General features: G+C 44.0%; 1 protein-coding gene across 3 annotated transcripts in view; it reads left to right on the top strand.

Annotated features, from left to right (window-relative positions):
* LOC126378821 (ATP-citrate synthase) overlaps positions 1-12,457 on the top strand; it is a 55,130-nt gene that overhangs the window by 36,812 nt on the left and 5,861 nt on the right. For all 3 annotated transcript variants that reach the window (XM_050027242.1, XM_050027241.1, XM_050027243.1), the window contains exons 10-19: positions 1,155-1,317; positions 2,150-2,314; positions 3,443-3,566; positions 4,610-4,707; positions 5,476-5,574; positions 5,880-5,995; positions 8,325-8,465; positions 9,561-9,700; positions 10,787-11,025; positions 11,660-11,802. In XM_050027242.1, the coding sequence (XP_049883199.1) occupies positions 1,155-1,317; positions 2,150-2,314; positions 3,443-3,566; positions 4,610-4,707; positions 5,476-5,574; positions 5,880-5,995; positions 8,325-8,465; positions 9,561-9,700; positions 10,787-11,025; positions 11,660-11,802 (1,428 nt within the window). The remainder of the gene's footprint in view (positions 1-1,154; positions 1,318-2,149; positions 2,315-3,442; positions 3,567-4,609; positions 4,708-5,475; positions 5,575-5,879; positions 5,996-8,324; positions 8,466-9,560; positions 9,701-10,786; positions 11,026-11,659; positions 11,803-12,457) is intronic.

The following is a 12,457-nucleotide window of genomic DNA, read 5'->3' on the forward strand; positions in this document are numbered from 1 at the left end:
CAACCGTACGTCTCATAAAATGTCAAATATGATAGTGCGACAGGGTTCTAAAGTGGGTATATGATATTGCTAATGACTGTACATAAACAATAATTGATAATTGGCTACTTGATAGTTGATATAAGATAGCATATTGTTATGGAAGTGGATGTCGGGGTTGGAAGGAAACCTGAGTCCAAGGAGAAACGAATTTGCGGCACGATGGGTGGTGAGGATGGTATCCCGACGTGCCGGCAATAAAATTGTCTATCCCGCTTGACCGTCTAAGGGTTCCTTACACTAACATACACATTCACACACATTTTTCGTTGTCTATATCGTCGTAAGGCCCGGATTTCCAGACACAATAGTTAAACAATGGGATTAGTACTACTAGTAGGGCCGTGGGCCTTAGGAAGATATAGGAATAAGCTTCGAGCAGTTAACATAACATGGAGGATTGAGCATATCTGGTCTTCTTATACCATGAATCAGAATCAGAATCATTTATTCAACGTAATTATCATGGATAAACTTGTTGAAGGTCAATGTAACATTTTTGAATTTACGTCATTTCGCAAGGTGTTATGGCTGAGGAGAAGAAATGACAAGAAACTGCAACAGCAACACATCTTTTAAATCAATGAGGGTACATTACAAGGTATTTAATAACAGAGGAACACATTCAATACCAGACATTTTTATCATTTAGGTAATCATTAATCTTATAATAGGCTTTTTTACATAAAGTAAGCTTCACGTGAGCTTTAAATTTGTTCTCTGACAAATTTAAAATATTATCTGGTATTTTATTGTAAAAACGTATACATAACCCCAAAAAAGATGAATTTAATTTACTTAATCTAGAATTTTGAACAACAATTTTATTTTTATTCCTTGTATTGTAAGTATGCCTTTCACAGTTTCTCGGAAGGAGAGATACATTTTTACGCACATACATAATGTTTTCATAAATATATTGACTTGCGACCGTCAGTATATTTATTTCTTTAAACAGCTCCCTTAAAGAGTCCCGACAACGCAGATTATAAATAGCGCGAACTGCCCTTTTTTGAATAATGAAAATAGTTTCTACATCAGCGGCTCGACCCCACAATAAAATGTGTAGGATAAGGGCAGGATGATGACCACTAACAGAACCAATTGTTCCACAGACAAATGCGCGAGGTGGGGCATAGACTGCGCATCCCCCTGTACGTGTTCGGGCCGGAGAGCAACATGACGGCCATAGTGGGGCTGGCGCTCGGCCACCACCCCATCCCGGCGGAGCACCAGCTGGACTACGCGCCCAAGCAGCTGCCCAAACCGGCGCCCGCGGTGAGACTACAACACAACACCAACAGCCTATACAGGGTTTTAGTCACATCAATCAATCAATAATACTTTATTGCACAACAACATATACATATAAAGGACATAAACATACGAATAAAACATAAGCACAATAGGCGGCCTTATTGCTAAACAGCAATTTCTGCCAGGCAACCTTAGGGTGAAAGGAGATTATTCATTGGAGCACGGGCTGGTGCAATGAACATATAATGATACCAACATAACAAAAAAAAGAATAATAAATAATATATACTTATCTAAAGAAATAATATAATATATATATATAAACATACACACATATATACACGCATACATACAAATAGCCTATACAATATAATACATATATAAGGAGAATAAGAAAACCACTTCCAAGTTCACATAGTAACGAATACTGAGGGATTTTCCGCTTCACGCAAAAAATGTAAGATGACTCAGTGCTTCGGATGGCACGTTAAATTGTCGGAATCCCCGGGAACATAACTTCTTCTTATCGTGTGTTGTGAGGTGGATTACCAACCTCATTAACCCTGGTGTAACGACTACATACTAACATCAGTAAGTAGTAACCTGGACCAACAGCTTAACGTGCCTTCCGAAGCATGGATCATATTACTTTCGGACAATCAGGTGATCAGCCTGTTATGTCCTAAGCAAACTAGGGATCACAAAGTGTTTTTAGTGATTTGTCCCCACCGGGATTCGAACCCGGGGGCCAAGGGGGGAGGGATTCTGACCAACGCTCAACCACTGGACCACAGAGGCCGTTAGGGGATACACAACTGGTTACGTAACTTATCGTAAAACTCCGTCCTTCCAGCCGCAGCCCAAGCTGGAGCTGCCGGAGTTGAACCACAAGCTGCTGGACCTGGTGTGCTCGCAGTCGCCCACCCGCCTCGACCTGGGCCAGGCCGCGCCACAGGGGACACTCTTCCACGAGGGCACCAAGGCCATCATATGGGGCATGCAGAACAGAGCCATCCAGGTAACTACCGACACAGCGGGTGGAGGTGCACGACAGGAGTAGTTGTAGGACAGGAGTGTAGAGAGGTGGAATATCAACCTCTTCAACCTTGGTGTCAAGGTTATTACTAAGTCGCCAAAGGCCCCTGACATGGCTCATGTAACGAGTACATACTTACATCAGTGTAGTAACCGGGACCAACGGCTTAACGTGCCTTCCGAAGCACGGATCATCATACTTTTCGGACTATCAGGTGATCAGCCTGTAATGTCCTAACCAAACCAGGAATCACAAAGTGTTTTTTGTGATATATCCCCACCGGGATTCGAACCCGGGGCCGCCGGATCGTGAGCTGCACGCTCAACCACTGGACCACAGAGGCCGTAACTATGGTTACGCCCCGCCGATTTGTGACACGGTTAGACTACACGATCTGATCGGGAAACCCGTGGTGTTGACGCATCTAGCCCAGTAGACGGGGCAACGTAATAACTGCTTTACACCATAGCGGGTAATCGACAAGCATAAAATTTATGGAACACACGTCAATTTTAAGCACAAATCTAAACCAACCGTCTAAAAATTTTACATCAGTCAATAACCCGACACGGTTAAGTAGACAGCACGTCAAACGGATTGCATACCAGCGACGTACCTTTTGATTCGCCCGGGTTATTCATTCATTTACTCATTCTTCTTAAAATTAAGAGCTGTGAATCATCCGTCCGTCTCCTTTTCGACGGATATGAAAATGACAGATATAACTTAAAATAAAATTAGGCGGTGTCTGCAGGAATTGGGGCCATTATAGTATAGAATAGAATAGAAATTGTTTATTATAAAAGGACGCCACATACAAAGACAAGACAATAACATCACTTAAAAAAAAAATCACAAAACAATTACAAAAAGCATAGGTGGATGTTAGTTACAATGATCATAAGGTGGTGGACGTCCTGAGATAAAAGGGTCTCACTCAGCACATGTCGCGGCGTGAACCACGACGCTGGTATTATGTGGTGGACCCTGTTGGGTGAGGCACTATAATAATTTAACCACAATTTCACCACTGTTCACAAATGATTCGCTATTTGTGAATCATCACAAATGATTTCTGATTTGTGGATTAAAACATGGTGTCTCGCGCAGGGCATGTTGGACTTCGATTACATCTGCCGGCGGGCGGAGCCCTCGGTCGTCGCCATCGTGTACCCGTTCACCGCCGACCACAAGCAGAAGTACTACTTCGGTAACAAGGAGGTGTTTATCCCTGGTACGTAGTTTTTTTACTCTCTCTCTCTATTTAAGAGCTGCGCTCTTGTCGGTGGAGTAACCGCCATTCCTCTCTTCTTCCCGCCAAAACCTTCACCTCCCGATACGACACGACCTGCACCTTCTCTTTTATTTGTTTCATAAATGTTATCCTAGGTCTACCCCTTCCTCTCTTCCCTTCTATAATTTTTGTTATAAATGAATGAATGAATGAGTTTTTTTTACTTTTTTTTTTTTAAATTTTTTTTTAATGCAGTCTTCAAGCAGTCGTGAAACGCGATATCGAAGTTTACACACCAACTTGTGACTAGCGGGGTACTATGCTCAGTTCGGTACCACGAAAACATCCAACATCCTTTGGCGCCAGCACATCCACGCAGCCAAACAGCATACTCCACCACGCTGCTCCACTGCGGGTTGCTAGTGGTGTTTTTACGGCTAATAGCCGGGACCAACGGGTTAACGTGCCCTCCGAAGCACGGAATCTACTTATTTTTTCAGATAGGTGATTCAAGCCCGTAAAGTAATAAATAATATGTGCGAAATTTTATCACGTTTCTCTATGACGTCACAGGGTGCTTTTTCATACAAACTCCATAGTGATATCGTGTTTTGACGTTTAGTAAAAAGTAGCTGATTTGACTAGTTGGAAACTAGTCTATGGTTTGATGTAGCCAATAAACTTTCTTTCATTAGGCACGTTAAGCCGTTGGTCCCGGCTGCATTAGCAGTCGTTAATAACCACCAATCCGCACTGGGCCCGCGTGGTGGTTTAAGGCCCAATCTCCCTATCCATCCATAGGGAAGGCCCCTGCCCCAGCAGTGGGGACGTTAATGGGCTGGTGATGATGATGATGATCTTCTTCTATCGTGTGGGTTGTGAGGTGGAGTGTCAACCTCATGAACCCTGGTGTCACGGTTACTATTGAGCCGCCAAAGGCCCCTGACATGGCTCATATAACGACTACTTACCGTACTTACTGTTGTTTGATGTAGTCAATAAACTTTCTTTCATTCTTTCATTACGTGTGTTATCTGTTGCAGTGTTCAGCGACATGGACGTAGCGATGCGCAAACACCAGGAGGCGACCGTTCTCGTCAACTTCGCGTCGCTGCGGTCCGCGTATGACAGCACTATGCAGGTAAACATACCTCATCATCATCAGCAGTCTCTCATCAACCCTCTTGCCTTCCGCCCCGCAGTACTCAGTTTGACGCGAGTGGGATGGCGCCCAGAGTAGTCTATTTCAAAGCCGTATTTGGACTCCTGTCCTCCGCCTCTGAATAGTACTGACAGTTACTGCTGACCTCTGTCAGGTTCCAGGTTACAGTCCCTGTGACTTGCCCGTTCCGTCCAACAATAAGAAAATTAAATGGAAAAAAAATCTGACTCGAACGGGACTTGAACTCGCGTGTCATACTTCGTAGCAACGCCACTAATGCAATTGCAATGAAATTTGGCAGAATTATTTTCCATAAAATGTCGTTTTTAGTCCAGTCTCAAAAAATTGTCTTGTTATAGTTTAAGAGAAATTAAACAGATAAATTGGCGCAGCTGGGACGTGTGATTTGTCGCCACGCCACCCCGCAAATTGTTTTAAAACTGGTTTAATTTGTGCAAATTTATTAATAAACAAATGTCTAGTAATTGTCTACGCTACTGATATTAGAATAACTGCTAAAATCATAACGCAAACGGAAACGGAATAGAATAACTTCTAACTTATATCAGTAAGTAGTAACCGGGACCAAGGGCTTAACGTGTCTTTCGAAGCACGGATCATCTTCCTTTCGGACAAGCGGGTGATCAACCTGTAATGTCTTGATTTGAGTGTGAAAACTTGAGACTAAACACCCCCCCCCCCCCCCCCCATAGACGTTTATATGAACCATTATTTCATTCATCACAGGCGATGCAGCACCCACAAATCAACACGATCGTCATTATCGCGGAGGGGATACCCGAGAACATGACCCGCAAGATAATCAAGCTGGCTGACACTAGAGGGGTAAGTACACTGATCCCGGTCCCTACATTTTAGACTTGGTACCAATTGGCCATGCTACGAATATTTTATGCATTTTTTAAAATAAAGTCAAGTTTTAAAGAACCAATTTCGATATTTTTGTGTTTTATCAATCCTATTTTTAGAAACACTTACCACCTTAAAAATAAAAAGTAAACCAGGGATGAACCATTTCGAGTTATGTCATATGTGTATTGTACCTTTTTAATAAAATAAAGTAAAATTTAACGCGAGCGAAGCCCGAGAAAAGCTAGTACGTACATAAACTGAACTTTGTGTGTCAACAGGTGAACATAATCGGCCCAGCCACTGTGGGTGGCATCAAGCCAGGTTGCTTCAAGATTGGCAACACCGCGGGCATGATCGACAACATCGTGGACTCCAAACTGTACAGGCCTGGCAGGTGCGTTACTGGGGATTCTCTTAAAATGCATAAATGTTTTTGTCATAATTTTAATTATCATAATCCTTTTTGCATAACGTTTTTTAGCATAATAGTACTTTCCCTTAATAACATCTAGGAATACTGTTTTGTTAGGTATAACTTATTTTTGGACTAATATTTGTTGGTATAAATTTGATTCGCATATAAATAGGTATCCATAATTCTTTTTTAGAATAACAAATAGTGTTTTGTCATAATTTTTACAAGGCATAACATTAGGTTAGGGTGCGGCGGGGGGCTAAGCCGCCAGCATGTTTATCTTACACACGAAAAGTATACCGAATGATGACCAACAGCCTGAAATAGTGGCAAAAAATATAAAAAGTCACAATCATGAATCAAATGCAGCCAAGGAAAAAGTAAGTTTCGAAAATGTTCAAAGTTGCGTCAATACTTTTCTTATTCGGAGTATAGTTTTTATGCTTATAATAATTATGCTTATATATCATTATTGCCATTAGTTATTATGCTTATAGTAGTTATGACTTTCAAAATTATGCTTAAAAAGTTATGACAAATTAATACTATGCGAAACTAATAATAGGACAAGTAACAGTATGCCATGGTAAATTATTACATAAAATTTTATGAGTAAAAATAGAGAACCGCGTTACTGGTGCAGATCAAAATATACAGGGTGTTTGACTATACAGTGACGCCGCCGCGCGTCGTACCTAGTACTGTGGGTGTGCGTCCCTGGTTATACAGGGCGTTAGTGACATACATACATAAACAGCCTATACACGTCCCACTGCTGGGCACAGGCCTCGCCCTCAATCAACCGGAGGGGGTATGGAGCATACTCCACCACGCTGCTCCAATGCGGGTTGGTGGAGGTGTTTTTACGGCTAATAGCCGGGACCAACGGCTTAGCGTGCCCTCCGAAGTACGGAATCGTCTTACTTTTTCGGACAATCAGGTGATTCACGCCTGAAAAGTTCTTACCAAACAAAGGACAGTCTCACAAAGTGATTTCGACAATGTCCCCATCGGGAATCGAACCCGGACCTCCAGATCGTGAGCCTAACGCTCTAACCACTAGACCACGGAGGCTGTTATGTTCTGTTATTAAACTTTGAGGTAGGATTCAGACTATGATTCTCAGTAGATATCAAGCGGAATTTTCCGTCGCAAATGTATGGAACTGAAAACAATTTAAAAAATAATACTAAAATATTCACGGAATTCCACTTCGTTACGATGTCACTAACACCCTGTATATGGATGAAAACACGTGCTTGAATGTATAAATGTGGACTGTTATATCCTCTTAAGACCGAGATTTCCAGACACAATAGTTAAACAGTGGGGTTTGGATTTATAAAGAACATTCGGTATTAGGAGGATATTTTAAATTATTTTAATTAAAAAAAAGAGAAAGGTAACACCCCGTCGTCATGATGTTGTAGGGTAGGAGATAAAGAGAAATAGGCGATGTCAAAGTCCAAGTATTTATTTCACATTATATGGTATACAGTTGCTATAAATAATATTCATCATCATCAGCCCACTAACGTCCCCGCTGCTGGGGCACGGGCCTTCCCTGTGGATGGATAGGGAGATCGGGCCTTAAACCACCACGCGGGCCCAGTGCGGATTGATGGTTATTGACGACTGCTAATGCAACCGGGACCAACGGCTTAACGTGCCTTCCGAAGCACGGAGGAGCTCGAGATGAAAACTTTTTTTTTGTGGTCACCCATCCAATGACCGGCCTTTGCGAAAGTTGCTTAACTTCAACAATCGCAGACCGAGCGCGTTAACCGCTGCGCCACCGAGCTCCTATAGTACTGTAAATAATATTATAGTGTCTCATATGGACCCGGTAGGGTAGCAAAAACAAGAAAAAATAATGATAAGTTAAGCTAGAAATACAAAGTATTTAATATTAAATTTAATTTGTCAGAAAATACATTTAAAGCTCATGTGAAGCTTACGTCTACCGTGGTCCAGTGGTTGAGCGTTGGGCTCACGATCCCGGGTTCGATTCCCGGTGGGGACGTATCACAAAAATTACTATGTGGTACCTAGTTTGTTTAGGACATTACTGGTTGATCACCAGATTGTCCGAAAGTAAGATGATCCGTGCTTAGGAAGGCACGTTAAGCCGTTGGTCCCGGTTACTACTTACTGATGTAAGTATTTAGTCGTTACATGAGTCATGTCAGGGGCCTTGGCGGCTCAATAATAACCCTGACACCAGGGTTGATGAGGTTGGTACTCCACCTCACAAGCCGCACGATAGAAGAATAAGTGATTGATTAAAAGTGTTGTTTCTTCCCAACAGCGTGGCGTACGTGTCCCGGTCAGGTGGTATGAGCAACGAGCTGAACAACATTCTGTCCAAACACGCCGACGGAGTCTGCGAGGGCGTCGCCATCGGCGGGGACAAGTACCCCGGGACCACCTTCATTGACCACCTCCTGAGGTAAGACATTACAACATACAGGACGTTAGGGTGGTATTAACACTTTCAAGGACAGAGAGAGAGAGAGAGAGAGAGAGAGAAAATGTTTATTCAACAAATTGTGACACATTACATACGAAGTGTGACAGAACGTCTAATGACGTTCCGATCCCAAGGTGTCATATTACGTATTATGAACCATCAATGACCAATGATCTCTGTCCGTGAAAGGGTTAATAAACTAATCTCAACTGAGAATATTGTTATAATACCTACATTTACATATAACTGTCAGCACGCATCTTAACGAGATCCTAAAAATGTAAACTGTATACATAAGCTGTGGATAATGTAGTTGGTTGCATGTTATGATACATTTTCTTTTTTTATTAGCGTGCTCTCCGAAGCACGGATCATCTTACTTTCGGACAATCAGAAGATCAGCCTGTAATGTCCTAACCAAACTAGGGTCACAAAGTGATTTATGTGATATGTCCCCACCGGGATTCAAACCCGGTGCCTCCGGATCGTGAGCCCAACGTTCAACCACTGAACCACGGAGGCCGTTATTTATTTATTAGTCAGTAATTCACTTAATAATAATTCATAATTCATTTATTCGCCTTAAAAATGGTAGGTGGTGGTGGCTTAATTTTCAATAATAAAATTTACGTCCTTGGAATGTTGGAGATATCAATTTGATGGTAACACTTACGTCATCAATGGGCTAGCAATGGCGGCTTGTCATAGGCGACTTGTCATATAAATAAACTTATCTCAGCTTCGAGACTGCCCTCAAGATCGTTTCAATGTGCAGTTCTTATATAAAATAGGGACTTGGGCTTGGTCTTGAGGGCAGTCTGATTAGTTTATTAATACCACCCATAGGATTGAGCCATACCTGGGGCCTGTTTAATAAGACTTACAATTGTAAATTACAACGACAATTTGGTGTTCATTACGCAGCTAATATGAAACTGAAAAATATTCGTAATCACACACTCCGCAATGTACATCAAATTGTCATTGTAAATTTACAATTGTAAGTTTTATTAAACAGGCCCCTGGTGTTCTTATACCATGTTTCTTATTACATTATTATTTATAACTTTCCAGATACGAAAAGGACCCGAACGTGAAGATGCTGGTCCTGCTGGGAGAGGTGGGCGGCGTGGAGGAGTACCACGTGTGCCGCGCCATCAGGGACGGGCTGATCAGGAAACCCATCGTCGCCTGGTGCATCGGCACCTGCTCCGGTCAGTACAGTCATGCGCAATACCATGGTATAAGAAGATCCTTTGGGCCTTTGGCGGCTCAACAGGAACCCTGACACCAGGGGTGATGAGGTTGGTACTCCACCTCACGACCCACACGATAGGAAAGAAGATCAGGGGGGTTAAAATGGCCACATCAAAGCAATTCATCTTCTTCTATCGTGTGGGTTGTGAGGTGGAGTACCAACCTCATCAACGGGTTGAGCAATTCATCTAAGAAAGCAATTTTGCTATTTGACAGTTGTTTGCATTGCGCACTTACTTTTATATGCGCAAATGTCAAATTGCAATATTGCTTTCTTAGATGAATTGCTTGGATGTGGTCATTTTAACCCTCCTGGTATGCTCAATCCTATGACAAGCCGCCATTGCTAGCCCATTGATGACGTAAGTGCTACCATTAAATTGGTATCTCCAACATTCCAAGGACGTAAATTTTATTGTTGAAAATTAAGTGAATTACTTAACAGCCTAGTGAATTACTTAACAGCCTCCGTGGTAAGTTCCCGGGTTCGAATCCCGGTGGGGACAAATCACAAAAATCACTTTGCGATCCCTAGTTTGGTTAGGACATTACAGGCTGATCACCTGATTGTCCAAAAAGTAAGATGATCCGTGCTTCGGTAGGCACGTTAAGCCGTTGGTCCCGGTTACTACTTTCTGATGTAAGTACGTAGTCGTTACGTGAGTCATGTCAGGGGTCTATGGCGGCTCAATAATAACCCTGACACCAGGGTTGATGAGGTTTGGTATCAGTTTTGAGAATTTCTACTACGACTTCCTGTTGGCGCACAGCGTTGATGATGGCGACGATCAAGTAATAACAAAGAATATAATGTCTGCCTAGTTAGCAAATAATGTACCTACCTAACCAACATTTAGTTAGGGATATTCATAAAAACAGCCTTTCTTTATGGAATAATTTATTAACAAGCTAAAAATTAGTACACATACTCTTTGTTACCAACGAAATCTACGCGTCTTACTTTTTAACCGTTTTACCCCGAATGTAACGCGAGCGAAGCAGCGTGCAGAAGCTAGTTACTTATAAAAGTTATCCCTCCACAGACATGTTCACGTCAGAAGTTCAGTTCGGGCACGCGGGTTCTCTCGCGGGCTCCGCCCTCGAGAAGGCGGCGGCAAAGAACGCCGGCCTGAAGGCCTACGGGGCCGTGGTGCCGGAGTCCTTCGACTCGCTCGGGGGCGCCGTGCAGCAGGTGTACAAGCAGCTGGTGGCTGATAACAAGATCATCGTCAAGGAGGAGATGGAGCCGCCCAAGGTGCCCATGGACTACGACTGGGCCAGGGTGAGTCACTACATCGCGTTGTAATTTCACTGGGCGGTCGCAGTTTCGAATTCCAGCCCAGCTATAGAGGGTGTTAGTGACATCGTAACGAATACTCAGGGGGATGATTCAGACAATGATTCTGAGTTAATCATCCCACTCAGTATTCGTTACGGTGTCACTTTCACCCCGTACAAATACATACGGTAGCCGTACAAGTCGGTATGGGTGTTAGTGACACCGTAACGATTACCGAGGGGGTTGATTCAGAATTTCCTGTCGGAAAATTCATGAAAATGTCAGTGTTTTTTTTTTAATTATTTTCCGTTTCATACTTTTGCGACGGAAAATTATCAACTAAGCCCCCAAGCTAAGCGCCTATACCCAGAAGTGGGTGGATACAGGCTGAGTAGATAGATAAGGAACTAAATAATTAAGTTTTCTTTGGAAATCAGCATAATCAAAACAAAAAGTATAACTCAAGGAGATTCGCCAAATCCCGTCAATCTCGAATGGGATCTCGTCATATTATGCTTCGGGTTCGATCCCGAAAAATTTGACGAGTTCTCGCGAGATCGCGATTGCATTCCTTCGTCACCGCACTGTTTTTCACTAGTTTGTCGAGTAACCTACTAAACCGCGGGATTCCTTCCAGAAACTGGGCCTGATCCGCAAGCCAGCGGCTTTCATCAGCACCATTTGCGACGAGCGCGGCCAGGAGCTGTCCTACTGCGGCGTGCCCATCACCTCCATACTGGAGCGGCAGCTCGGCGTCGGCGGCACCATCAGCCTGCTATGGTAAGATATATAACACACGCACACACACGCACCCACCCACACGCACGCACGCACGCACACGCGCACGCACCCACCCACTCGCACGCACGTGTGTGCACACGCACGCTCACACGCGAGCATTCCCACACACGCATCCACATACACGCACTCACACATGCACGCACTCACCCACACGCACGCATGCTCACACGCGAGCATACCCACACACACACACACACACACACGCACCCATCCACGCATCCACCCACGCACCCACCCACCCACGCATAAACGCATACCCACGCACCCACACGAGTGTATCCACTCACAGGTACCCACCCACACGCACTCACGCACACACGTGCGCGCACTCACACACACGCACGCACACACGCTAGCATACCCATCCATGCACCCACACACACGTACCCAGCCACACGCCCAGCCACACGCACGCACGCACCCACACACGCACCCACACACACACGCACGCACACACCACACACGCACCCACACGCACAGTACACACACGCACGCACACACACACACACACACACACACACACGCACCCACACACACGCACGTACCCACGCACGCACAGGCTCACACGAGCATACCCACCCACGAACACAACACACACCCACACACGCACCCACACACATGTACCCACACGCAC

This window comes from Pectinophora gossypiella, chromosome 27, assembly GCF_024362695.1.
Source record: "Pectinophora gossypiella chromosome 27, ilPecGoss1.1, whole genome shotgun sequence".
Lineage (NCBI taxonomy): Eukaryota > Metazoa > Arthropoda > Insecta > Lepidoptera > Gelechiidae > Pectinophora > Pectinophora gossypiella.